The sequence below is a fragment of the Crocodylus siamensis genome, chromosome 4, assembly GCF_052110815.1.
Source record: "Crocodylus siamensis isolate JL-2025a chromosome 4, ASM5211081v1, whole genome shotgun sequence".
Classification (NCBI taxonomy): domain Eukaryota; kingdom Metazoa; phylum Chordata; order Crocodylia; family Crocodylidae; genus Crocodylus; species Crocodylus siamensis.
The window spans coordinates 163,274,862-163,302,701 of record NC_143398.1 but is presented as its reverse complement, the minus strand read 5'-3'; the positions used below and the strand labels follow the sequence as shown (position 1 = coordinate 163,302,701).

General features: G+C 50.0%; 1 protein-coding gene across 1 annotated transcript; it reads left to right on the top strand.

Annotated features, from left to right (window-relative positions):
• Window positions 1-6: 6 nt before the first annotated feature.
• COL1A1 (collagen type I alpha 1 chain) lies at window positions 7-27,553 on the top strand. The gene is made up of 51 exons (XM_090044725.1): window positions 7-203; window positions 2,478-2,672; window positions 3,296-3,330; window positions 3,441-3,476; window positions 3,710-3,793; window positions 3,888-3,962; window positions 4,667-4,711; window positions 5,051-5,104; window positions 5,404-5,457; window positions 5,789-5,842; window positions 6,267-6,320; window positions 6,738-6,791; window positions 6,903-6,947; window positions 7,317-7,370; window positions 7,551-7,595; window positions 7,940-7,993; window positions 8,515-8,613; window positions 8,722-8,766; window positions 8,859-8,957; window positions 9,422-9,475; window positions 9,570-9,677; window positions 10,122-10,175; window positions 10,819-10,917; window positions 11,368-11,421; window positions 11,512-11,610; window positions 12,233-12,286; window positions 12,853-12,906; window positions 13,017-13,070; window positions 13,194-13,247; window positions 14,130-14,174; window positions 14,287-14,385; window positions 14,891-14,998; window positions 15,973-16,080; window positions 16,526-16,579; window positions 16,697-16,750; window positions 17,197-17,304; window positions 17,393-17,446; window positions 18,644-18,697; window positions 19,247-19,408; window positions 19,976-20,083; window positions 20,617-20,724; window positions 21,390-21,443; window positions 21,561-21,668; window positions 22,261-22,314; window positions 22,426-22,533; window positions 23,111-23,164; window positions 23,983-24,090; window positions 24,190-24,472; window positions 24,673-24,863; window positions 25,007-25,249; window positions 25,686-27,553. The coding sequence occupies exons 1-51, from the start codon at window positions 122-124 to the stop codon at window positions 25,830-25,832; spliced, it is 4,359 nt and encodes a 1,452-aa protein (XP_089900851.1). The 5' UTR covers window positions 7-121; the 3' UTR covers window positions 25,833-27,553.
• Window positions 27,554-27,840: the final 287 nt, after the last annotated feature.

The following is a 27,840-nucleotide window of genomic DNA, read 5'->3' as shown; positions in this document are numbered from 1 at the left end:
AAAGTCAGTAGGAAGTTTCTGCTGGGGTCCGGATTGGAACTACATAGTCAGATCCTCCCTGTATGACCGGACTCTAAAAGAACAAAGGGGCCCAAAGAGTCTACATGTCTAATATTTAGACATGTTCAGCTTTGTGGATTCTCGGTTACTGCTGTTGATAGCAGCGACTGTACTACTCACCAAAGGTCAAGGAGAAGAAGACAGTAAGTACAAGCTTCCTTTACTAGACATAAATCTTGGTATTATTGCTTAGAGGCATTTTCTGTTTAAAAGTTGCTGTTGATGTATACAGGCAAGTGCTGCTTTGGGTGGGTTTGGAGCTAGAATGTGAAATGCACGTCAGAGCAAGCAGGATGCAAAGTTTGCAGAAAAACAAAAAGTCTGTCAATGTTCTTGAGTGTGGTTGCAAACTTCAGCCCTTTGTAAGAATAGGATGGGAATTGCTGGATATATATATATGGATATACGAATGTATGTATATTGCATGCAGTTATGGTTAGGAAACTGTGTTTGGAATTTCTACCAAGGCAGAGGGAGAGGAAAAAAAGTGTTTGGCGCCTTAAAATGAGGAGGTAGCAAGAATTTTTCTATTCTTGCAAAGCAGCTGGGATGGCGGGGGGGGGGCGGGGGGAGTAAAGGGGGGCAGAATCCATTGCGGAAAAGGTGAAATGGAAAAATGAAGTCTTTGCTGAACTGAATGCTTCCCCCAGTGAAGCTGTCCACTGTAGGACACAGCCCTCTCAGAAGTTAACCAGCTGCAGAAGGGGATGGGTGTGTTCTGTTGCTCTGTCTCTTCTAAACATGCCCCTTGAGGGCAGGCAGCCCTGGATCAATTAGGAGCTCTGAGATTCCTTGCCAAGTTCAGAAAGAGGGTGGGGAAGAGAGAGAGGAGCACAGCCTGCCTGTAGGAGGGGCTGTCACCAGGGGGAGGATCAAGGGAAAGATAAAAAAAAAGAAAGCAAGTTATGGAAAAGCCATTGTGGGTCTTGAAAAGCGAAAGGGAGGGTGGAGGGAGAAAGGGGGAATCAGAGCTGGAGTCCTCGGATCTGCAAAAGCCATCAGGAAAGAATTAGAAAAGTCTCAGATGATTCATAAGGAAAATGTTTTAGTAGCCCATAAAGCACGAAAGTCTAGACATCACTTCATAGACAAAACCTTTTGGATGCTAAGGAACTGGATGCATGAAGTAGCTTGGAGGATCCATAGGCGACCTCTGGTGGCCATTGCCTGATTTGCTCCCTCAGGGCCACCCTCCCCCCCCAAATCGTCCTGTAACCCTCGAGCCCCATTGGGGGGTACGACCTGGATCACTACTTGCCAAAGGGGCTCCAGTTTCAGGGTCAGCAGCCTGATAGGCTTACAGCTCCACTCAAATGCGGACAGCAACAGTACTAATTCACGTGGGCTTGGCCTGCCACCTAGGGACCAAGAGCCTGACTGCCCCTTCACCAGGATCCCCAGCCTATCAACAGATAAGGTTATGCTTGCAAACTCTGCTTTAGCTTTTAGGGGATTGGTCAGTCACAGAAATCTATGGGCTTTTAAAAAATTAACTAAACACAAAAAGTGCTGGCACTGCTGGATAACAGGATAGGATCAACTGGCTTTTCAGATGTAGTACTGCCGTGTGGGTTTCCATAGAAGATTTGTCCCTATTTAGCAGCTGGTGCTAGGGAAAGCGCATGGAGGTTTTTAAAATATGAAATGTGTTTAAAATATTTCCATGTTATGAAAAATAAACTGCCTACTTGAAAACCCCCTCCACATACTTCTCTTTATGAAATCTATCTGTTTTTTTAAGATATATTCTCCTTTCCCTCACCCCACCCATCAGCCTAGCCAAGCCTACCTGATCAGGTCACATCCTGGATCTTATTTCAGCCTAGCCAGCCCACCTGGCCTTCCATTCGACCCTAGTCTAGTTCACACTTGATGTTTTTCCTTCCCACTCAAGTCATTTTCACTTGATCCAATTTCCCAAAGCAACAGACCATTACAGAATAAATTCCACTCCCCCTCTGCAGAACCCCTCGTAGCTGGGCCTCTGCCTTCCCTCATCCCTCTGCTCCGTCCCTCTTCCCTTTAGAAGAATCCACTTTTTTATTTAGCTTGGCTCAGGCTCCAAAAGGTTGCAGTTACAGTTGGATTTAACAATTGGCTGTAGGTTTTGTTTAAATTCCAAAGTAAGTGGAAAGAGTTATTGTGGGGTTGGCATGTTTCCTGTGTCACTGAGCACAGCTGATGAAAAGCAGATGAGTGTGCAAGGGTTCCAGGATGAGGGGAAAAAGAAGAGAGAGGTGTGTTATTGGAACTGTGGAGAAAAGAAAAACACTCTTGGATTAAAGGAAAAAAATAGTCCCCAACTCTGATCAACCTTGGGAATTACCCTTGTAGCCTCCTGCTTACTCTTATCCTGCAACTTCTGGGTTGGGCTCTTGCTCATGATGTGTTCCCCTTCTTTCTCATTTTCTATCTAGTTGAAACTGGAAGCTGCATACAGGATGGAATAGCATACAGCGACAAACGCGTATGGAAACCCGAGCCCTGCCAGATATGCGTATGCGACAGTGGCAACATCCTGTGTGACGAGATCATCTGCGAGGATATCTCGGACTGTCCCAATCCCCAGGTCGTCCCTGAAGAATGCTGTCCCATCTGTCCTGACACCAAAGGTATGGACCAGCCTCTATCTGTCTGCCTGGGTAGCCTTGGAGAAGGGCCCAGTCACTACAGTATACAGGGATTAGATGCAATCATCCCTTGCTAACCAGGCAGGAAGGGCATGACATGGGTGACTGGAAGACCAGCAAAACCTAGACTGGAAACCAGATAGTCTCATCAGCCTTCATCAGGCTATCACAGAGTGCCCAGCTATAATATGAGCCCAGAACATGCACCCCAGCTGGGAAATGGGAAGCCTCTCCTTTGAACTCTCATGGGCATCTTCTTTATATAGAGGCATTTTTTACAGTCCTGATTATTCCTGGTAGTGTCCAGTGAACCAGCATAAAGCATGGTGGACACAAATATGACTCTTCAGTAGAGCATACACCTCTTGCAGGGTGGGGCAAGGAATGAAGTGCAGGTCTCTCCCAGGTGGATAACTTTAGAATTGGGCTGGCAACTATAACACTAATGTAGAACCAGCAAGAGGTGTGTGGATAGCACAGGTTCTGCTTCCCTACATCAGTGCAGCTTCAGTGGTATCAGTGGGGTGGTTACCAAGAACACAGGAATGCCTGGGGATGGTTATACGGGTTGCCTGAATGACCCGGTGTCCTCTCTTTCCTCACAGCCTCTCCTGGCTATCCAGAATCCCCTGGAGTAGAGGTAACTATACTTCATAATTTTTCTATGGGAGCATAGTCCCTGCTGTTTTCTTTAACGTCTTCTTTCTCCCTCTGATCATTCTCTTAACACCTTTCTTTTCTCTCCACCAGGGTCCTAAGGGAGACACTGGCCCCAGAGGAGAGAGGGTAGGTATCTGCAGCCCGTGATAACTGAAATTGGTCTGAAAATGGAGCACAGAAGGGGGAATTCCATGGAAATATAAAATTCCAACATTTCCAGCAAAATTTTCATCCAAAATCTAAAATCCATTGATGGAACATTCAGACCTGTTCCAGGCACCCTGCTGCCCAACTGTGTATCAGCCTGGGACAGCCTGACTGTGACACTAACCTTTGAATTCTGTCATCTTCTCTTCCAGGGACCCCCAGGCCCACCTGGCAGAGATGGCATTCCCGGACAGCCTGGTCCCCCTGGACCTCCAGGCCCTCCTGGCCTTGGCGGAGTGAGTTGTCTTTAGAACGTCAGCCCAGCTCTTCCCCAGCTCGTAATGAGCTCAGCGCAGTCCCTTCACCCCTTCTCCTCTCTCTTCCCTGCAGAACTTTGCTCCTCAAATGGCTTACGGTTACGGAGATGAAACCAAATCTGCTGGCATTTCTGTCCCTGGCCCCATGGTGAGCATCCAGCATTTCCCTCTAGGGTCTGGGTAAGATGTTAGCCTGATGGCAAAGACAGAAGTAGGAAAAGAAATCATGGGGGACACTTGGGAAGTGGTTGGAGAGTGTGAGGGTAGGGAACAGAGGTCCCATTTTGGCCTCTCTCAGCCTTGCAACATGCAAGGTCAGCAGTGTTATGCAGGCAGAACATCTGGGCAGTAAATGTATGTCTGGGGTCAGGGTACAGGCTGGCAGGGGCTGAGGTTTTCTAGGACAGCAGAATGCTGAGGGACAACCCTAGCTGCCCAGGACTAGAGAGAGAGTCCACTTTCACCCTATGAGAGTCTGAGACCCAGGGCTGGCTGTCTCAATAATATTTGTCCCTGAAATGAGAATATTTGGGTCAGAGACTACCTGGGACCAGAATAATTGGGAGTTACAGGGACCTGCACAGACTCTGTCCTTGAGGGGAAGAGGTAAGGAAGCAAGGATGTCACAAAAAAGGGAGGAAAGCTTCTCAAGTAACAGGCCCACTCCTACCATATTGTGAGAAAACGGACACCATCAGTGGCAGGTGTGAAAAGGAACTGGGGTGGGCAGAGGAAGGAGTGGGAAAGGGGAGGGAATCACTGAAAGCCAAGCCGGAGGCACAGGTAACAAAGAGGCTGCTCCATCTCATCTTTTCACCTGGGTGATCTGTATTTTCTCTTCTTCATTTCTAGGGTCCAGCTGGCCCCCGTGGTCTCCCCGGCCCCCCTGGTTCTCCTGTAAGTACCCCTGTCAAGAAAACTTTGATGAATGCATTGTGCCCCACTCCTCTGGGAATGAGAGTGGCCCTACTGGCACCTCAGCTTCATGAGACCTTCCCAGAGGAGGAGGGACAACGGGAGCTGGGAGGGTGAACTGTGGGAGGGCTTGGCCTTTCCAACCTTCTTCTCATTATGGGTGTCAGTAAGCAACCAACACCTTGGCTGGGGAATATAATTGAGGTTCATTTCTCCTCCCCAGGCTGGAGGCTCTTCCTATGGCACTGAGGGCTTTTCCTGAGTTATGTGGGTTCAGTTGTGCTCATTCCCTAACTGATTTTCTCCTTTTTTATCCTCCAGGGTCCTCAAGGTTTCCAAGGTCCTCCTGGAGAGCCTGGAGAGCCCGGTGCTTCAGTAAGTCATGGATCGTCATCTCCTTGCTCCTCACATGTTATTGTGCTGGGCTGAATACTGATTTTCCAAGCCCCAGCCTGGTATTCATCCTTGCCATTCCCTCTTCCACCACTGGGGGGACACTTGGACAAAGCAAGCTGCCGCATCTGGCAAGGCATCAGAGGGACTGGATTTTTATATCCAACCGGATAGCCAGTCCTGCAATAGCCTTGCAGGAGGGATAGTTATGGGAGGTTTGGCCATGAGGAAGTCTCTTCTGCTCTCAGAAGATTAACACATGTGTCTTCTCCCTCTCCTAGGGTCCAATGGGTCCCCGTGGTCCAGCCGGCCCCCCTGGCAAGAATGGAGATGATGTAAGCAACCTTTAAGATCAAAAGTCCTTATACAGAAGGTGCTGGGATGTGGAGGACTGTCCTGTTTGTTGGCCAGATATTGGTATCTGGCTGCACCCTGGTGATACCAAGGCTTTACATGCACAAGTGAGGCAGCCGAGGCTTTAGCTTCCATGGTTGCCTTGAAACATGGAGGGAAAAGAAAATGGGGTCTCTCTCCAAAGAGGCTTTTGTGAGGAACTGAGTACCCTTCTCTGGAGTATTTACTGGTTAGACAGTTTTCATTGTAAATGAGTCATGGGATTATGGATGAGGCTTCAGCTGATTGTTCTTCTCTTCTTCCTTCTCCCAGGGTGAAGCTGGAAAGCCCGGCCGTCCCGGTGAGCGCGGCCCTCCTGGCCCCCAGGTGAGACACCTCTTCTGTCTTCCAGTTTTTTGCTACATTAGTGACATGATGGCATTGCCCCTTCAATAGCAATGTTGTGAGGTGCTTGGGAATGGGCTGGTTGGGCACATGGACTCCAAGTAGTCAGGGGGTTCTAGAAACCTCTTGGTTAACCGTACGTGACGCTAGCTTGCTTCATGCGGTAGCTGCTGACTGGGGAAGGGAGTTGAGTCTAGCCCATGCTGGCACTGGTTAGACCAGGCTGACCACTGCCAACAACTAGGAGTTAAAATCACAGTAGGGTATGGTTTTGCCCCTTGACACCCCAACAATCCACTGGGAAGAGTTCCCAGCTGCCACATCTTAACTGAGCTATGTCATGGGGGGATTGGTGTCCTTCTCACTTGATATGCCTCTCACTTGGGTTTTTTTTTCTCTTCCCCAGGGTGCACGTGGTCTGCCCGGAACCGCTGGCCTGCCAGGCATGAAGGGTCACAGAGTAAGTTGTTCCCTAGTTACTCCCCTTTAAATCAGGGAGAACTTCCAAAGGCTGCCAGTGTTGCTATCTGATCATGCACGCTTTGCATGGACCTCTGGGCACAAAGGAAGACAAGGAGGAGCTGAATTGGCATCATAATGCCTTCCATGGGCAGTCCATGAGAAATTTGCCACAGAGAACCCTGGGCAACCACAAAAGCTGCATCACCAGCTACATGCCCTCACAGTCTCTTGGAAGAAAACCCCTTCCTCATGCCACAGATTGGCTGACAGAGGAAGCTTTCATACCCTTGAAGAATGACCTAAAATGCTGTGACAAAGCCTGACTGTTTTCAGCTATGCTTCAACATGGAAGGAGGCTGCTTCTTCCTGGCCTTGTTTCCTAGGTACTTACATATTTCTCTTTTCTTCACTCCAGGGTTTCAGTGGTCTGGATGGTGCTAAGGGTGATCCTGGTCCATCTGGCCCCAAGGTAAGATTGCATCTCTAGGAGGCATGTTGACCCTCTCTGTTTCCTCAGAGCTGTCCTTTTCTCCTTTCCCTATGGAAATCAGACACTGACTCCAGCTTTGTCCTTCTGTAGGGTGAGCCTGGTAGCCCTGGTGAGAATGGAGCTCCTGGACAAATGGTGAGTACACCCTTATGCCTTCCCACTGCCCTTTGGCAGAAATAGCTGGGCTCAGCTGAAGTGAGACTGAAGCACCAGGGAGGTTAAAAAGGGGGTAGCTTGAAGCCTGTAAAAATAAGAGAAGAGTGCAGGGAAAGAGATGCATTTGAGAGAGCAGAGCTTGCTCTCAGAGGGCTTGGTTTTACAATAGTGCCTTAGCACTAAAGAGCAGTGAGGACTGTCTTATCAGCCTGAAGCCTGGCAGGAGGTGGGTGAGTTGTGGAGCATGGCAGGTGCTGAGCTGTACAGATACAAAGCTAGAGGCATACTGCAGAGAGGGTGAGGATGGCATCTTCTTTTGAGTAACTTGTGTCTCTGAACCTTTTCTAGGGCCCTCGTGGTCTTCCCGGTGAGAGAGGCCGCCCTGGTCCATCTGGCCCTGCTGTAAGTATATATTCTATGCCACTGAGTTGTGCTCACATGGAAGCATCCCCTTGGCAGTGTCACTTTTGGTTTTACCCCGTGGGATAGCTCCGTGGCTCATGTGACAGGGTCCACTTCTGGGGCCACTACTGAGCACAGATGTGATTGTAACCCCTGCCTTTCTCCTCTCCTTGCCTGCAGGGTGCTCGTGGTAATGATGGTAGTCCTGGCGCTGCTGGCCCTCCAGTAAGTATACTCCCAATACCAAGGAATAACCTCTGAATGCAGAGATACAACCATGCACGTGCTGACCACAGCAATTGCCACATCTCTCTCCTTATGGAACTTGACTGGCTTAGCTGTAATCGTGGCACCAGCACAACCCCTCTGAGGAACTAGCTGCCCACAGGATAGAAGGGTTTTCTCCCTTCCCTCTCCCTTTTCCTGCTGCTGTCAAATCACAGACCAAACCTCTGACTGCAGCTTGGAAATCCTGGCTGAGGCCAAGATGGGTGCTGCTGAGAGAACCTGCCAGGCCCTGATTGATCTTCATTATAATTGTGCACTAATATACCCTCTTGTTCATTTAGGGTCCAACTGGCCCAGCTGGCCCCCCTGGCTTCCCTGGTGCTGTTGGTGCTAAGGTAAGGACACGTGCCTCTCTTTTCACCTTGGTGGACCTCTGCATCTCTGCAGATGAACTTCTGTGGCAGCTGCCTTGCGTGGAAACTAATCTTAGACTTTAATTTGAGATTTTTGAATGTACTGTCCACATGGGCTTTAAAACTAGAGCCCAACCCTGCCCCTGTGCCCCTCATCATGCAATATAGCCTTGTGTGTTCATCTCTGCTCTGCACAGAGTGAGACCTAGCCTCATCTGTGATGACACTAAGGGAGTTCCTTTAATCAGCCTGAGGTTTAACAGCAGTAGTATTTTTTATTCCAATCTAAGGGCCTTGGAGATTACTAGGGGGCCCTAGTAATTGTCCACCCACCATCCCATAACCCTTTTGCCTTACCACACAGATGGAGATAGCAGGTCTCAGCAGAGCAAGACAGCTCCAGTCTAGTCAGACCTGAGGGAAAATAGTTTTCCCTTGAGTGGAGGTGTTGGTGGAGTTTCTGCAGCATTCACAGTGCTCAATGGTCTTTCTTCCTTCTGTAGGGTGAAACTGGTCCTCAAGGTTCTCGTGGTGGTGAAGGCCCACAGGGCGCTCGTGGTGAGCCTGGTCCTCCTGGCCCTGCTGGCGCTGCTGGTCCTGCTGTAAGTGGAACCAACCAGTGACTCCTGCTGTTTCCCTTTGACCAATTGCTTCCCACCTGTCTGGTTGTCCCCAGTGATAACATTGCTGTCTTGCCTTCTCTCTTGTAGGGCAACCCTGGTTCTGATGGTCAACCCGGTGCCAAAGGTGCAACTGTAAGTATCCTCCTCCCTCTTCCTCCAGAGCTGAGCAGCTCTCAGCAGAGAGGTTTTGTCAGCTGCCTCACTCTCTCTTCTGCCTCCTCTAGGGTGCTCCTGGTATTGCTGGTGCTCCTGGCTTCCCTGGTGCTCGTGGCCCCTCTGGACCCCAGGGTCCCAGCGGTGCTCCTGGCCCCAAGGGTAACAGTGTAAGTGTCATTCATTGCTCTTTGTCGTAGTTGAATTGGACTGGCCCCATTCACCGTCCAGGGGGTAGAAGGATCCACTGGGCTTGGAGAGGGCAGCAAGGTCCCTGACCCCTTCAACCCTCCAGTACATGCCCTCCTTGACTAGTCCAACAACTGTCCAGATAACACTGTCCTTTGTCCTCAGCCACTGGAGATGTTCCTTCTCTGCCCTTTTGCTCCTAGCATCCACATTTCCCCTTCCCATCTGAAGTACAACATCTAAAGGCTCTGTTCCTTGCCAGGGTGGGTGGGGTGGGGGGCGCTGAGAGCTTTCAAAGAGACCCTATGAATCCTGCTCTCCTGCTGAAGATGCTTGGTGCCTGACAGGATTGGGCCCTCATTTTTCAGCATGGGTAACAGTCTCCAGTAACACTCTAGTCACACAGATGCGATAATGAAACAGCTTCTCTTTCTTCTACCTCCAGGGTGAACCTGGTGCTCAAGGCAACAAGGGAGACAGTGGTGCAAAAGGAGAGCCTGTAAGTACCATCCTACTAGCTCCTCTCACAGTTTTGTTCCCAGTCCGGTTCAGTGGACACAGGCAGGCACTCACCCCTCTGTCTTGCTCTCTAGGGTCCTGCTGGTATCCAAGGCCCACCTGGTCCAGCTGGTGAAGAAGGCAAGAGAGGAGCCCGTGGTGAGCCCGGCCCTGGCGGTCTTCCTGGCCCTGCTGGCGAACGTGTAAGTAGCACCTCACTCTCTCTGCCTCAGTTTCCCAGCAGCTCACTGACATCATCCCAGTCAGATCTGGAGCTCTGTCTCCACCTCATTCACACAGAGATGGGTCCTAATGCCTCCTGTACATTTGGAATAAGGAACTCTGATCTGGAACTAGAACCAGATCCCACTCTGCATGTCACAACTGGCCCCTATCTCCATAACCTCAACAACTTTGCAGGAGGCCAGGACCAGTTCATAAGAAACTTCAGCCCCATTTTTGTAAAGCGCCTCACCAAAACCCATGGCCCTCTGCACTGTACAGCTGTGGCCTGTTCCTACTCACAGGGATGTGATGTGCATGACTGCAGGAGGATGCATGTGTGCTGGGAAGCCCCCTTTTCTTTCCCAGTGCCCCTTGCTGAAAACACAGGCCTTTAACTCACCTGTCTCTTTGTCCCATCCTAGGGTGCTCCTGGAAGCCGTGGTTTCCCTGGTGCTGATGGCATTTCTGGTCCCAAGGTAGGCATGGGTCTTTCTCCATCTTTTCCCTTGCTAATAGAGGAAAGGCAGAATAAGATCTAACACTGACCCCAAGGGACACTGATCTCTATCCCCCTCTCCCCTCTGAAGTACACCTAGGACTCTGGGAGGGAAACCCACACCTGGACATTTGGGGCATCCAAATCCTGCAAAGGGAGCTATGAGTGGGATGCCCTGTAGTCTTGGGGACAGAGGCAGTCTGCCCTGCAGGGTCTGATCAGCTACCCAGCTGCTCTCTGGCAGCTATCCTTTCTCTACTAGTTTAGACGTCATTCCATGTTCTGGATTTGGAGAGCAGAGAGTGTTTTTGCTTTGGACCAACATGGCACATGCCCTAGGCGGTTGTTTGCATAGGCCACCTCAGCCTTTTTCCATAGCAGAGTAATTGCTTTGCTGTTAAATCACAGTACTCATCCTCCATGCTTCCCCTCACTTGTGCCAGCCAATCAATGCACATCCATTCTCCATCTCCTTTGCCCAACTTTTTTATGCCACAAGAAAATTGGTAATTGAGTTCAGCCTCCTCTCTGCAGGAGCACAGAGGTTCCCACTTCCCCCTGCATCTGATGTCACCACCTGCCACAGTGGGTGACCTCTCTCTTCTCTTGCCCCCACCCTACAGGGTCCCCCTGGTGAACGTGGTGCCCCTGGCCCTGCTGGTCCCAAAGGATCTACTGGTGAATCTGGACGCCCTGGTGAGCCCGGTCTCCCTGGTGCCAAGGTGAGTGCTTAGAGGAGGAAGTAAGTTGTGCATGGTTGAGGGCAAAACACTTCCAGTGCTCCAAGGCCTAGAGATCCCAGAGGTGAACTGAGCTGTTGCTGTGAGATGTCGTCCCATGGCAATGCCCTGCCACCCTGACACACACCTTTTCCTGGTGCCTCTGCTCTCAGGCACCTTAGTATACATGGCTTAGGAGCAGATGGTAAGTGGGCCCAGCAACCCAATTGTACCTTCCTCTTGCATGCAGAAGGACAGCTTAGGCCACCCTAAATCTTACCCAGTAGTAAATAACTTACTCTCTCAGGGCTCCCAAGAGGGCCAGCTTGTGGTCTGTCATTGCAGCCTGTCCTATTGCAGCCCTGCTGCCTTGTCTCACCACCACAGGCCACTCATACACAGCAAAGGAAACTGAAGGTCTTATGTCCTAACCTGTCTCTTGTTCCTTTCTAGGGTCTTACTGGAAGCCCAGGTAGCCCAGGTCCTGATGGCAAGACTGGTCCACCTGTAAGTAACATTTGACTCATCCTCCTTCATCATCTTTGTGTTTTTCTCACAACAGTATCCTCTACAGTATCTTTAATTCTTCCACGACAGGGCCCTGCTGGTCAAGATGGTCGCCCAGGACCGCCAGGCCCCCCTGGTGCCAGAGGTCAGGCTGGTGTGATGGGTTTCCCTGGACCTAAAGGTGCTGCTGTAAGTATAAACAACCCACTTCTTTACTGAAATGAGTGCCCAGGGCTTTGAAGAGAGGAGGTGCTTCCTCTGGAAGAGGCCAAAGTAGGAGATGCTTGCATCCACCCAGAACAGGGTGAAAGAGTCACAAAATGTCGTGCTCAGGCCTTCTAGCTTCCAGTAATAGCTGCCTTTAGGTCTCCCGGCTGCCAAGGGATGATAGTTTGTAAAAGACAATGACTCAGAGGTCTCCTCCAGCACCATCTTATATGGGAGGGCCTGATGGGGAGACTCTGAGAACCTCTCCCTCAGGTGATACATGCAAGAGGAGAGAGGCCACCCAGAAGGGAGGAAAAAATGGGAAGACCCTTAGAGAAAGAAAGAGATGAGGTGAACAGGAGAGGAAACCTGAGATAAAGGGATTTAGGGGGAGCGTATTTAGCTAGGGAGTTCTACCCGGAGCTTCCACAGAAGGGCCATTGGGCTAGTACTGCCTGCTTTCCATCATGGTTGTTTTCACGAAATCCTGTTGCAATCATGCCCATTGCCTAGGGGAATACAGGAGCCCTAACATCCTCAATTGTTGCTGGTTTGTGGCAAAGTTCTTTACCCCATTAGTAAACTATTTTGTTCTTCTACTTAGGGTGAGCCTGGCAAACCTGGTGAGAGAGGAGCTCCTGGACCCCCTGGTGCTGTTGTAAGTATTCTTCTTGGTATGGATGGTGACTAAAAATCCACTCTCCCAGGGCCAAACCTTGCATTATGAAGCCTCTTTCCTTCAAGATGAGCCAAGGCCCAGCTCTGCGAAGAAACTGCAACAATGAGGACTCAGACCTGGCCTTCTGAGATGTAGAAGTGTTTTAAGGCCCATGATAGTAAAACAGACCTACATATTATAGAGCTTTCCACAGTGGGTTGGACCTGTGGTCCATCTAGGGCAGTATCCAGTCTCTGACAGTGGCCAGGTATAAAATCCTTTGCAGTGATCTTACATGCCCAGGGCAGCTGGCTCTTCCTAAATCCATATAATTGCTTGTTCTCTGGAATTTGGTCTACAAAGAATGAAAGTTTATGTCTGTCCATTTTCATCCTCATTCATCACACCTAATGGCAGATAGTTCCACAGGTTAGCAAAGGAGCCTGTGAGGCCTGCCTTGTAGGCACTCAGATGACTTTTACTTCAGACTCTTCACATGAGCTATACTCATGTCTGAGACCCTTTCTGCTCCAGTCTCTCTTTAACCTCTCACTCTTCATCCTCAGGGTGCAGCTGGTAAGGATGGTGAAGCTGGTGCCCAAGGTCCACCTGGCGCTGCTGTGAGTATAACCCCTGCTTTGATCTCAAAATCTATGTGTGGCCATCGGGGAACATGCTCCGAGCCCTGTCAGCCACTGACCCCTTCTGACTTTCTGCCATCCTCTTTCAGGGTCCTGCTGGAGAAAGAGGTGAACAAGGTCCTGCTGGTGCTCCTGGATTCCAGGTGAGAAACATCCCCAGTGAGGTGGGGGAAGGAGGAGGAAAAGTCCCTTCTGATAAATATTGCATTGCTCCATTTAATTTTTTATCCATCCAAATCTTAACTCTCTTCCTTTTCCCTTTCCAGGGTCTGCCCGGTCCAGCTGGCCCATCTGGTGAATCTGGCAAGCCTGGTGAACAGGTAAACACACACCCACAAGCCATGGCTATGGGGGTTGACAGACAGAGCAGAGTAGCCCAGCTTTGGGTCATCAGCAAAGGCTAGAACCCTATGTCAGGCACACAGCTTGTTTCATCACCCTTCCTTAGCTCCACTCTTGGGCCTGGTTCCTCCTGTGATTTAGAACTGGTGCCCATTGATTGAGGGAGCTTCCCTCAGGGCCTCTTGTGGGATTAGATCTTTTCCTAATCTGTTCCTACACCAAGTGGAGATGTTCCTCCAGACCTGGCTCTGTTTCCAGAGCATCTCTCTTTACAAATTCACTGGGAGAGTGGCTTCTATATTCCCTCAACAGCTTCTCTCAGGGGGTAAGACCAGGAGAGCACATTCCAGGTGTCCAGGGCACTCCACTTCCCCTATTTTCCCTGAAATACCTTTTGGCTGGAGCTGGGCCTAGACCATAGATCTAGATGCCTATACACTGTGGAGATGGGGGCTTAGCTTTAGGATCTAGGCCTGAATTGGGCCACTCAGGACCCCCTTTCTGTTCAGTCCAAGGAGATCAATACCTTCCCTGTGTGGAGGATGACCCTTCAGCTATGAGCAACAGTTCTTTGTTTAACAGCTGGAGTGGCTTCTGTTGGGGAGGCCCTATCCTGGCTTTGCTTGTGCATAGCTGGGTGCTCCAACACCACTGGTCACTCCCATCTGTGAACCATAAAGAATTTTACTGGCAGCGTCAGGTCTTTATGTCTGGTAGTTACCTGGAGCAACTGGCCCCTCAAGCCCAGTCCCTCTTCCACCCCAGGCCAATCAGAGTCATGTTGTGGTTTTCCTACTGGGTTGTATACCTTCCTGCCCGTTCAGGATGCTAATTTTGCCTTGCTTTCTCTCTCATTACAGGGTGTTCCTGGAGATGCTGGTGCTCCTGGTCCAGCTGGTGCAAGAGTAAGTTGATATCCTTCCCGTGTTCCATGCAATATTGTTCATTTTTCTCCCATTTCTCTGGATGGAGCTGTAACTGGCTTTGTTCCTCTCTCCTCCTGCTCACCTTTTCTAGGGCGAGAGAGGTTTCCCTGGTGAGCGTGGTGTCCAAGGTCCACCAGGTCCACAGGGTCCACGTGGTGCTAACGGTGCTCCCGGTAATGATGGTGCTAAGGTATGGACTTATCTCCCTCTCATCCTGCATAAACGTGCTGCTTTGACTCCTGGGTAAAGGGCGCCAAATAAGAATCAGAATGGCTGCAGCCTGGAAAGCCAGGAGAAGAATCAGTGCCTCTAAACTGATTCTGAGACTGCTGGATTGGGATACAACCCATCTTGCTTTGAAAGGGAACTGAGAGTTGGTGTCTTAACCAGCTAGTAGCAACCTTGAACAGGTGCAGGGCAGGAAGGGGCTGCCGTCTTGTCCATGTGAGGTAGCACCCACCCTGCAGGTGCTCATGGCTTGGCTGTACCAGGCTCCTATCCTTTCTGACCAGGCCACAGTCACTCTCTGTGTGTGACTACACAGAAGGCCTAATGAACCTTGCCTAAGAAAGGGAGCCCAGCCCCAGAGAGCCAGACTGTGAATGGCACAGAGTCACAGCTCGGGGGGTGTTAGGCAGCTCTACCTCCTGTAAGGAAACAACTCAGTTTTACCTTTCTCTTCGGATCTGCTCTAGGGTGATGCTGGTGCTCCCGGTGCTCCTGGTGGCCAAGGTCCTCCCGGTCTGCAGGGTATGCCTGGTGAGCGTGGTGCTGCTGGTCTGCCTGGTTCCAAGGGTGACAGAGTAAGTATTAGCCCCCTTGTATCTCTCGGTCTTCACCCTTAGCCTATGGACCCTGCATGAGACCCTCCTCCTTGACCTTCCCTGACTTCTCCTCACGCTTCCTCTGTATTCTCTTTTCTTCACTGCCTTGTGTCTCCTCTTATTTCCCATGTCTCTCTCTCTGTCCCTTTCTTCCAGTCTCTCTCTTTCTGCCTCTCTTCTTTCTGTTCTCTTGTTTTTGCCATCTCTCTCCCCTTCTTCCACTCATTTCTTGTGTCTATAACTCCTTCTCCATCTCCCCATCTCTGCTCTTACATCCTAAGAGAGCAGCAGGTAAGCCTGGCTTTCATGCTGTTCCAAGGGTAAGGTGCACTTGTCCAGTAGTGGCTTTAGACCAAAACAAAATAAGCCAACCATGGCCTTTCCAGGTGTTTTTGTCACTTGTGGTGGCAGACCCCACGTTGAAACAAGTTCAAATTCAAGCCCTAGCCCAGAGAGGGGTGTTTCTTGCCCGGCATCTGACTGAGGCCCCCTCTTCTTGCCTTCTTATCATGAGCTGGATGTTGGCAGGAAGTCTTCCCCACTAGCGTGAATATAATAAACATCTTGAGGCCTGCGCTTCCACTTTTCAGTAGGCAGAGATTACTTAATGCATCACCCTGAAGCCAAAGGGGTTTGGGGATGCTCTGCATCTCTTGGGCATGACTGCCCCACTACACAACAGACATGCAAGCTGAGGATTAGGGTGGAGAAACAGGAAGATCAGATGTTTCCTAAGAAGGTAGTAAACGGATATGCAAAGGACCAAAGAAACAAACACACAGAGATGTGTTCACACACAAGTGTGCAGGTGTGCACAGAGGTGCATGGATCTGCCTGTGTACAAACACACACACAGAAACACTCACAGACACACACCCAGCCTGGCTGAAGGCCCCACCCCATTCAGTGCTCTGGGATGGGAAGTAACATTGCTTTATCTCCTCTCTCTCCAGGGTGATCCTGGTCCCAAAGGCGCTGATGGTTCTCCTGGCAAAGATGGTGTGAGAGGTCTGACTGGCCCTATTGGTCCTCCTGGCCCAGCTGGTGCCCCTGGTGACAAGGTGAGAATCGAACCTTTCCTTTCTCTGCCCCTGCAGGAGGAGCTGGGCAGTCTCTCTAGTCACCTGCCAGACACCTGATCTGGCACCTCCTCCACCTAATACTTGTACAAAAGCTAGCCCCATTGGTTCCCAGCTTCCCTTCAATCAGCTACTGTGTCACAAGGGACAGAAAAGAAGGCCACTGTGGTCCCTTCTACCCACTACACACTACAGGGACAGAATGTGGGGTCTTCCTCACTGTCCCCATGAAATGCCATAAGCCCCCAGCTTGCCATACAGAGCTGTGCCTAGGCAGCTTTTCTGCCCATCCTGTCCAGAAAGGAGATGACATGTGTCTCTCTGTGCAAGTCTTGAAAGTAAGCCCCACCCTACACAGCCTTGCCCCATGCAAATCTTCAGACTTTTTCTTGTACCTTAACCTCATCCTTTTTCTTGCCTTGCTCAGGGTGAAGCTGGTCCTTCTGGCCCTGCTGGTCCCACTGGTGGTCGTGGTGCCCCTGTAAGTACCTTTCCTCTGGGTTTCTCTTCAGACCCATCCTTGTCTCCATCCCCCACCTAGTTGGGGAGATATCCATCCTTCCACTGCTGACCATGTCTCTCTTGACATCTCTTCTAGGGAGATCGTGGTGAGCCTGGTCCACCTGGCCCAGCTGGATTTGCTGGTCCTCCTGTAAGTATGTCCAGGAAAAGGCAGGTCTTACTACTAGTCACCAGGAACAGTAGTTCCTTTCCTCTCCCTGAGTTCCTGCTGAAGGAGGGTACTCAATAAGTGGTGGGAAAAATCCTTTGTTTCCCAAATGGGTGGGATGGGAAAAAGGCTGCCCAGCATGTGTTGTCCAGACACGGCAGTACTGGTTGTGTTATATGTGGCTATGGAGATGGGGCTCATCCCACGCCTCTGAAGTCACCAGGTTGTGTCCTGCCACTGCATGAGGAAGACCCCCATCTGGACTTGACTAGGATTTCCCCAGGGAGGGAGCATCATGCTGCTTCTAGTCCTGACACCTGACTGCTCCATGAAGGGCCATTCCCTCCACCTCCCTCACCACAGTGTACTGTTCTGAGACAGTACACTCAGACACTGCTGCTCACCCTTTGCTTTGCTCTCCCCCACAGGGTGCTGATGGACAACCTGGTGCTAAAGGTGAATCTGGTGATGCTGGTGCTAAAGGTGATGCTGGTCCTCCAGGCCCTGCTGGACCCACTGGTGCTCCTGGACCTTCTGTAAGTAATGCTCCAGTTCCCAGGTGTCTCCCAGTTCAGCCAACAGTCCACTGTAGCCTCTGACTTCATGCTTATTCCTGTTTTTCAGGGCGCTGTTGGTGCTCCTGGACCCAAAGGTGCTCGTGGTAGTGCTGGACCCCCTGTGAGTATTTCCTCCACTGTTAAGCACAGTGTTGTGTGCCACAGATACAAAAAAGGGGTTGATATTTACAGTGTGGCTCCATCCACTTCCCAATCATAGCCATGCACCTTATTGTTATAGGGACAAGTCTTTGGGGGAAGCCCACAAGTTTGTTGCAAGTCATCCATTGCCTTGCACTGAGAAATAGTCATGAGTTCCTGTCTGGGCTCTTTCCATTCTGCAGTAGACAATTTTTGTTTCCTTTTGGATTTTGCTTCCCTCACAAAAAATTGACTATGGGGTGACATTTTATTATGGGGTGGGAACCTGCCTTTTGAAGCTGCCCTTTGAAGGGACCTGCTTTCCAGCCTAAGCTTCTACAAAAGAGACAATTTTTAAGGCTCAGAGTACTTTGTTGATGTATTTAATTTTTTTGGCCTTTGGACAAAAGAGCATCTGCTTTTGCAAAATGCAAAAAAAACCCCACAAAAAATTTTAAACCCCTTCCCCCAAACCCATTTAAAAACCCTCCCTCTGGGATTCTAAGTATCTTTTCCTTTTTTGTTGAAGGAACAAGTTCCCCTTTGATTAGAGCTTCAAACCCCAGCATCTGTGTGTGAGAAAACAAAAGTATCTCATCAGTTGAAGTCACTCCTTTTAGAATAGGGATGTCTTTGTGTAGCTCAGACAGTGAATCCTGGCCATGCACTTGCCTAGTAAAGGGCTTGCAGCAACCTGTGAGTTATGGGTACTCAAAAATCCTCTGCGTGGAGGTGAAATGTTTTGAGATTGAGTGCTGACACCCCAGTTTGATCCATAAGTTAAGCAGTCTTCTGGCTCTGGTACCAGTACTAGTATGGTGTTAAGGCTTGTCTCTTTAGCTGTGAGAGATAGAGGTCTGCAACCTGGCTATTCCCTCTGATTTTCCAGGAGTATCTCCTTAGCAGGAGCACAGTGTACCTTGATGGGATTCTGGGCCTGAAATCCCTGGCATATCAGGCAGCATTTTAAGGATACCAAGGCAGACCCCTTCTCAACCATCAGAGGCTTCCCATTTGCCCGGAGGGACTAAGCTGCCCTTTTCATTGCTGTACACAGCTCCTAGCCCTCCCAGTCCCAGACTACTGGTAGCACTGAGGGCAAGGCTTGTCTTGCCAAGCATGGACCCTGATCTAGGGATACCAGAGCCATGTGACTTATCCCTTCTCTCTTGTTCAGGGTGCTACTGGTTTCCCTGGTGCTGCTGGAAGAGTTGGACCACCTGGCCCTGCTGTAAGTATCTCCTTTCCCTTCACTTTGCTGGTGGTACTGGGCAGTACGGGTGCTAGGGTGGGAGGCTCTTGAACAAGTTATTGGGTCCTGCTGGCAGGGGCAGAGATGGCTGGCAGGTCAACCAACCTCCCGTAACCATAACTGGGGAGGATGGGCAGTGACTACAGTGAAGAGCTGAAGGCCTGGAAGCCAAAGAAGGAAGCATATAGGCCTTCAGTGAACATAAGGGACCATGGCTATGGGCCAGAGTGGCACGGTTGCTGTGCTGTAGAGATACCTTGATGGCTTAGAGGGTTTTAGAGGACTTCAGGTTTCCAGTGGGAAGTGGGACCAGGGCTGTGCCTGGAGTTGATATGGACATCTTAGCAGCAGGAGATCCTGCCTGCCCCATGGTGATGCTAGGAAGTGAAATGAAGCTTTCCCTCAAACAGGAGGTGCTGTGCTGCTTGTGGGGAGGCATGAAGGGGGAGCTGCAGCAAGAAGGTGATATGGCAGCTCTTCCAAATTGCATGACTCATGGCCTAACCTCTCCACTCTTCTCTCTCACAGGGTAACATCGGTGTCCCTGGCCCACCAGGCCCCAGTGGAAAGGAAGGCTCTAAGGGACCCCGTGGTGAGACTGGCCCCGCTGGACGCCCCGGTGAACCTGGACCTGCTGGCCCACCAGGACCTGCTGGCGAGAAGGGCTCTCCTGGTAGTGATGGTCCCGCTGTAAGTACCTTTGGGCTCCCTAAGGCTAGTTGGGCCCAAGGCAAGTGTCTGTTCAGGGCAAGTGTCTGTTCAGAGCAGATGCTCCAAAGCACAAGGAGAGGTTTTGTCCCCCATCCCTCAGTGCAAAAGCTGCTAATCTGACAGCCAAATCTTAGTGCTATGCATAAGTCACTGTCATGTATCACCCCTTTGAATTATTACCCCTTCACATATCTACAGGGAGTAAGCAAGCCCCAGGCTCATCACTTCTTCTACCTTGAGGTGCCCTGTGACCTTGGGGCGTCTCAGTAATTCTGCTGGGTGTGTGCTCTCAGCATGCAATTGCACCACACTTAACCCAGCACTTGCCCTGTGAGCTGAAGTCCAGACTCTCTTGCTTTCAAGCTGGGTGTCTACCCCTGCCCCAAGGTGTGTGCCAGCCTGTGGGAGGATATCCCTTCCTGATCCCAGCTTCCCTGGGTGTCCACTTGTAGCTGCATAGTGGCTGTTCTTGACAGTGGTCAAGCATCTGTGCACAAGGTATTGTCCGTGTTTGCTCCTATCTGACCTGGTCTTTCTCTCCTTCAGGGTGCCCCTGGTACTCCAGGCCCACAGGGTATTGCTGGACAGCGTGGTGTAGTTGGTCTTCCTGGACAGAGAGGCGAGAGAGGTTTCCCTGGTCTCCCTGGCCCATCTGTGAGTATGACTTGAAATCTGTACACTGAGCATAAGAGAACTGGCATGGCTCCATTCCCTTCCCTCTGCCCCCAAAAGCCTCCAGGCATAGGTTGACTTAACGGACCAGCTGAGCCTCTCCTTCCACGCTGATCTCCTCTGCAGGAGAAGCTGTGGGGGTGAGAGAGAGGAGCTCTAAGGGAGCTAAGGCTGTTTCATTTTTTCCCCATTGCAAGGTGCAATGGGGGCTGCTGGGGGCAGGAATGGAAGCTCTCCAATAGTCTGTGGGAGATTTCTATCCCAGAGAGAAGAAAGGAAGCATATTGGGGAGTATGTGATCTTTGCTCTGGGATGCTGGAGCTGAGCTCCTGGGAGTAGCTAGTCCTTTGCTTGTAGCTCCGCATGGACACCAATCTCAGGTTCAATTTAGAATGAGATCCAGTGCTGGAAGCAGCTCTCTGTACATGGTATTCACCACCTCTACCTTCATAAGCCTGCACGTGAATCTGGACTGTACTTCTCTAACATGAACTGTCTCTCCCTCTCCTCCACAGGGTGAACCTGGCAAACAAGGTCCATCTGGCTCCTCTGGTGAACGCGGTCCTCCTGGCCCAATGGGACCACCTGGCTTGGCTGGACCTCCTGGTGAAGCTGGACGTGAGGTGAGTGGCTTCTGTATTTGTATTGTCAGGACTTTGTCATGGCTCTCTTCCCAGGCCTGGGCAAGACTGGGAACCATGAAGGCCCAGGCCCCATTGTTCTTCTTGCCGCCCCTGTGTAAACTCCAGAGCCCTCATAATGGTAACTAGAAGCAACTGATTGATCAGGTGCTACCTCCCCAGCTCCATCACCCACCAGGACCACCAGAGGCAGAAACACAGAAAGGCAGAGGTGGATCCTTTCCCCTGGCCTGATGCTCAGTGTGATGCCCTATAATTTGCTCCATCTCAGGGCAGGAAGTACTGGTAAACTCACCTTGCCCCATGACTCTTCTGGGCAGCCTAAGGCCAAATAGCCATCTGGTCTGGCTAAGAATGCACTCAATGCAGTGTCCAGGAGAGGGGGAGCACCCAGGCTTCCTGGAGAACAGGATCAGCACTCCAAGAGCAGGGTGATAAGCCCTGTGGGGCATGGGTCAGGGGATGATCCAGTTCCCAAGAGGAACAGAAGCCCTTCCTCTTCTATCCCTCTTTTTGTCTCTAGTTGTCACCCATTGTGGCTGCCTGAAGGACCTAGACCCCTGTCCAAAGCTCAGGCCTAAATGTCTTCTTAATCACATCCTCATTACTTTATCCAGGCCTAACACCATTCCTTTGCTTCTCCTCAGGGTGCTCCTGGTTCTGAAGGTGCTCCTGGTCGCGATGGCGCTGCTGGTCCCAAGGTAAGCTATACCCTGAGTTGCTATGGCAGGGAGATTTTGCACTGGAGGGAGGGTGCTGATCCCAAAACATTAATTCCATTCTGTGTTTCCCTCACCCCTCCTTCTCTCTCAAAATAGGGTGACCGTGGTGAGACTGGCCCCGCTGGTCCTCCTGGTGCTCCCGGTGCCCCTGGTGCTCCTGGCCCTATTGGCCCTGCTGGCAAGAATGGAGACCGTGGTGAGACTGTAAGTGATACCTCCTTTCCTTCCTTCTTTCCTCAGCCCTGTAAGGTGCAGAACTAATGCTCTGGCTAGGGCTGGGAAGAGAACCCAGGGGTCTTGTCTCCTAGTCCCCTGCTCTAACCACATGCTAAGGGGCAGTCCCAAAGTTGAGAACACAATCCACGAATCCTGGATCCCAGTCCTCTGCTCTGACCACTAGATAATGCTTATTCACAGAGCTGGGAATAGACCCCAGAATAGAACTTATGGCAATATGAAATGATTAACCCAGTCATTAAAAAAAGGATCAAATAAAACAGCTCTTGGTATCATAGAGCCCCTTTGCTCTAACTTACTAAACCAGACTCCTTTTCAGAGTCAGACATAGAATTCAGGAGTCCTGACTCTCAGCTCCCCAGCTCTCACTGCTGGACTACACCACTCCCCTCAGAGCTAGAGATGGAAACCAGGTGTCTTAACATCTGGTCTGCCTTCTGCCAGCCCCAAGACTGCAATCCTCACTCTGATGCAATGCTCAGGGAATGGACTCAGCACTGCTTTCACCAGCCCATGGATGCTCTAACTTTTGCTCTTCTCTCTCTCTTCCCTTTCCTAGGGTCCTGCTGGTCCCGCTGGCCCTGCTGGTCCTGCTGGTGCTCGTGGTCCTGCTGTAAGTTATGGTTCAAATCCTCCCCCTCTTCCACCACTGATGTTGTAAAAGAAGTGGGTTATAAATCACCCTCGTAGGCACTCAGCAACATGATTTCTCTTCCTCCTGCAGGGCCCACAAGGTGCCCGTGGTGACAAAGGTGAAACTGGAGAACATGGTGACAGAGGCATGAAGGGTCACAGAGGATTCCCTGGTCCCCAGGGTCCCTCTGGTCCTCCTGTAAGTATGCCTGACTCCTGCTTTCATGATAAAACCAGGTCAGGCAGACAAGCAGTCTGAGTTGCTTCCCCTGCCAGTCCTGGGATATGGGAGAAGATAGGAGAATGGAGCAAAGACTCCCTTCTTGGTTTGTTGCCCCAAGTTTGAACCAGCTAAAGGCTTTTGATAATGAGGAGATGCTTCATCATCAGAGGCAAGCCTTGGGCCTTGTGTGGCTCAGCAGGACAGTTTCTGGAGCTGAGGAGAACAGGTGCTAGGCTTACCTCAGGTCAAGGGTGTCCTTAGACTTGTGGATGCTGAAAAGGGCAAGCTTTGTGGCTGCCCTTGAACATAGTGAGGCTTTAGACCTCAAAGTCACGTTTGGGCAACCCCTGGACCTCAGGACATAAGTCAACAGCTGCACCCTAGAACCTCCAAAACTTCCCTAGTGTTTGCCCTCTCTTTTGTACCACAAGTGTTGGAGAAGGCCAAATATGTGAGCCCCCATAGAACATTCCCTTTCATTAACACCCCTGTGCTACCCATGGGAGCATCTGGGCTGATGACTGAACTCACATTTGCTTTCTGTTGTGTGTAGGGCTCTCCTGGTGAGCAAGGTCCTTCTGGAGCTTCCGGCCCTGCTGGTCCAAGAGTAAGTATGACTCATTCTTTGGTGTAGCCAACAGTTCCCAAGTTTTTTCCATATATCAGTGTAGACTCCCAAGGCATTTGGAAATTCAGTATCTTAAAGGAAATTGAACTTAGCCTCATAACAGGCAGTACAGGATCTTGTATCACTGACTGTGTGGAACATGGATGTACTGCTGTTGGTCAGATATGAAGCTAGGGACAGGACTGTAGTGAGTTGTATTGACTCTGTGGATGTGCCTTTAAAACAGAAGCCAAGCACTGTTTGGGTGGGGAAATCCTCTCTCAGATGGTGGCAATGATGGCAAGAGAACAGAAGCATTCCAGGTGACAAGGATACTTCAGAGCCACTGCAAGTTGCTTCTGAGGGTATCACACCAGCATTTAACAAGATGCATGTAGAAGGTCTGGGTGGAAAGGGATTCTTACAGAGGTGGCAAGTCCATTGGCCCAGATCTGTTCTCTGCTGTTTTCTGTTCCCTGTTGTACCTGGATAAATCTGCAATGACTTCACTTGCTTCAGGGGAGTGATATGTTGAATTCATCCTTATGTAGCAGAAAACAGAGCTTGATCTGTGGAGCTTCAGCCATTGATGACATATGAATTCCTAAGGCAGATAAGAGAAATATGATGAGAGAGCTGGGAGGGGATGAAAACAGGTAAAAAATAGATCAAAGAGATCGATAGCCTTGATGGAAAGGACAGGGTAGCTGAAGTGTTTTCCTTCTGTTTGTCTGTCAAGCTGAACATGCTACCTACCACCCACTAGTCCCTCTCTCCTGACAAAGCCTCACAAATCTATTCTTGTTTCTCCCCCCCAGGGTCCTCCTGGCTCTGCTGGCACCCCTGGCAAAGATGGTCTGAATGGTCTCCCCGGCCCTATTGGTCCACCTGGTCCCCGGGGTCGCACTGGTGATGTTGGTCCTGCTGTACGTATTCTCCTCTGGGGATCTAACTCTTGGGATACTTTGGATGCCAGGTAAAATGACGCCCTCTCTTCAACCTTCATTGTTTTTCTCCTCCAATAGGGTCCCCCTGGACCTCCTGGGCCCCCAGGTCCTCCTGGAGCACCCAGTGGCGGTTTTGACTTCAGCTTCATGCCCCAGCCTCCTCAGGAGAAGGCCCACGATCCTGGCCGCTACTACAGAGCTGATGACGCCAATGTGATGCGTGACCGTGACCTGGAAGTGGACACCACCCTCAAGAGCCTGAGCCAGCAGATCGAGAACATCCGCAGCCCCGAAGGCACCAGGAAGAACCCTGCCCGCACCTGCCGTGACCTGAAGATGTGCCACAACAACTGGAAGAGCGGTAAGCGTCTTACCTGCCCCTTCAGCTTCCCTGACTCCTCAGCACAGTCACCACCTCCCAAGGCCGCATCCCACACTGCTTTCATTCCTTACTCTCCTCTTCACTTGCTCTCTCTCTCCCTCTCTAAGCCATTCTCTCAAACTTTCATCCAATATTACTGCTTCCTTCCTTTCTCATTCACTCCTCCTTCATCTCCCCAGGCGAGTACTGGATTGACCCCAACCAGGGCTGCAATTTGGATGCCATCAAGGTCTACTGTAACATGGAGACTGGCGAGACTTGCGTCCACCCAACCCAGGCCACCATTGCTCAGAAGAACTGGTACATGAGCAAGAACCCCAAGGAGAAGAAACACATCTGGTTTGGCGAGACAATGAGCGATGGCTTCCAGGTGAGCCCAGAAACTGGTGAAGGGGAAGCAGGGCCATGAAAAGCAGAGGCAGCCTGGGAGACTCAGTGGGGAACAGCACCCAGTAAATAATGTTGTCTCACCCTCTGTCTTTCCTTCTTCCTCTCTCCCTCCGCCCTCTGCAGTTCGAATATGGTGGTGTGGGCTCCAACCCAGCTGATGTTGCCATCCAACTGACCTTCCTGCGCCTGATGTCCACTGAGGCCTCCCAGAACATCACCTACCATTGCAAGAACAGCGTGGCTTACATGGACCAGGAGACTGGCAACCTGAAGAAGGCTCTGCTCCTTCAGGGCTCCAACGAGATCGAGATCAGAGCAGAAGGCAACAGCCGCTTCACCTATGGAGTCACTGAGGATGGCTGCACAGTAAGTCACAAACTCTCTGTCCCCTGGGGTTTGGGGTCAACAGCAGCTGATGAACACAAGGCTCCCCTAGCTAAAAAGGAGCTTTTAAGATAGGCTATAATATCCGGCCGGTTGGGGTGTGGGGGAGGTTCCTGTTGAAAGAGACAGTGGAGCTCTAAATTGGTTTTCCTGACAATGTAGGTTAGTGGCTGAGGTTTCTATAGCTTGTTCAGTCCTTCAGTAAGGATTTGAAGGTTCAGGAAAGGATCTCACTGTGTCACTGACTCTCATCCCCAGTTTCCCCAGTTCTGTTTCCCCCTACCACTGCACCTCACTCCCTTGAACAGCTGTGAAGGGATTGCAGGCTGCACTAGACTGTCTGAGAGAGATGTTCCTTGTGGCAAGTGAGTCTATAGAGGCCCTAATGTTTGTCCTTTCCCTCCCTTTCTCCCCGCAGACTCACAACGGTGCCTGGGGCAAGACAGTCATTGAATACAAAACAACAAAAACCTCTCGCCTGCCCGTCATTGACGTGGCTCCCATGGACGTTGGAGCACAAGATCAGGAATTCGGAATTGACATCGGACCTGTCTGCTTCTTGTAAACCGGAAATAAAACCCAACCATAAAGAAAATAAAAAACAGCCAAAAAAGGAGAAAATTTCACATGGACTTGAATTCGTGTTTTTTTCTATCCATCATCTCTAAAACTATTTTCGTTTCCGTAAAAAAAAAAAAAAGCATTAAACCAAAAAAATAAAAATAAATGACTTTTCAAAAAAAATAAGGAAGTGGGTCCACTTGCTTGACATTTCTTTTTTTTTAATCCCTGAAGACAGCTTGGGGTTGGTTTGGTTATTTTGTTTTTTAATAATGCTATCTTGGGACCACTATTTGCACAAAAGAAAAACCCCTACAAAATGCAATTGACCCTACTAAAACACCAAAGTCACAACAACCTGCTTTGAAAAGTCTGTGGCAACAAGAGCAAGGCTAAACTTTTTTAACGTGGTTTAGAACCTGCATTCCCCACTCCACTCCCTTCCCTTCCAAAGCAAAGATCTCTCCGTATAACCTGGAGTTGGAGAAAATTACCAAAATTAACTTACAGCCAACCTTTCTCTGCTCTAGTGTGTGTGTGTGTGTATATATATATATATATACACATATATATATATATATTTTTTTATACCACTGAAAGGAAGACGCTTACGATCATGTGTAATGTGCCTTTTTTTTCCTTCTTTCATTTGTTCAGGCAGCAAAAGAAATAAATGTGAGAACAGCTTCAAATCCAGTTGGTTGTAATTGTTTCCCTGAGCAAAACCATTAGGATGGAAAACAGCCAGGATTTTTCATTCATGTGTTGACCTTTTAAAAGCTAAAAACTTTTGAGCAGAATAGCTGGGAGATCATATCGGCTTAGAAAACGGCAATGTTTTGTTGGTGAACAGCGAAGGAAAAAAATAACAACGCCCGAAGCAGAGAAAATGTTATGTTAAATGTATATTATTGTTGTATGGAAGGCTACCTCACCACTGTGTTTTTCAAGTAGTTTTAGGTTCATTTGGTTTTTTACTGACACCAGGTTGTGGAGTGGGGGGCATTTGAATGCCAGGTTTAGATCAAAGGTGCTAACTTTGTCTCTTTTTATTTTTTTTAGCTTGCTTTGTTAATATTTTTCAATTCTAGGTCCCTTTTTTGTTGGAGGTTAAAACTCTGCAAAAGCCAATGCAGGAAAAGGTGACAGTAGGGACCGTTTGGTGCTATAGCAATAGGACTGTTGTTTTAGAGAAAGAAACTCCATTCTTTTGCTGCCCAGGCTCAACTTGTGAATTTCTTTAAAGGTGCTATTTTTTAAAAGTCCTACAAGCGAGGACACATAGTCACGCAAACTAGATCCAAAGAGCCTCAACAGGGAACCAAAGTGTGTGCAATCCTGTCTTTCCAGAGTTAAGCAGGTGGATTCCATTTCTGCTTTCCATCTCGCAGTCATTCATCCCTCTCACTCATCTGTGTGTCCCCTCTGCTGCTCTCTCTTCTCTTCCGTCCCTCCTGCGCACACTCTGCTCCAAAGCCCTCTCACTCTTCTGCCAGCCTCTGCAGCTTCTCTGTCCTTCCTCATTCTCGTCTCTTCCCATTCTTCCAACTCTCTCTGTGGGTTTCAAAGCAACCCCCATGCAAAACCATTCCTAGCAAGAGGCAGATGTTCCAGGGAGTACGAACGACCAAGGATTCTGTACCTATTTTGTATATGTATAATAATTTGAGATGTTTTTAATTATTTTGACTGCTGAAATAAAGCATGTGAAATGATCCAAACAAACCTGTGGTGCTCCAGACTCTTCTCTCGTGCATGGCATATCTGCTGACAGGCTCCTGGGAGGGTCCAGCTGCTGGCTTGTGGGGGGAAGCACTCCGTAGGTAGGGCCAGCAGGGATGGGGGACAGGAGCTTTCTTCCTCTGATCCACTTTCTGCTCTTCCTTTCCTCTGCCAGCCTCTCTCAGCTCCCTTTCTCTGCTACTCAGGGATCCCCAGGCAGCACCAGACTTGAGGCTGGTTAAGTCCAGGGGTAGGTTTCTGACGAAGGCCAGAATCAGCTGTTTCTGAGG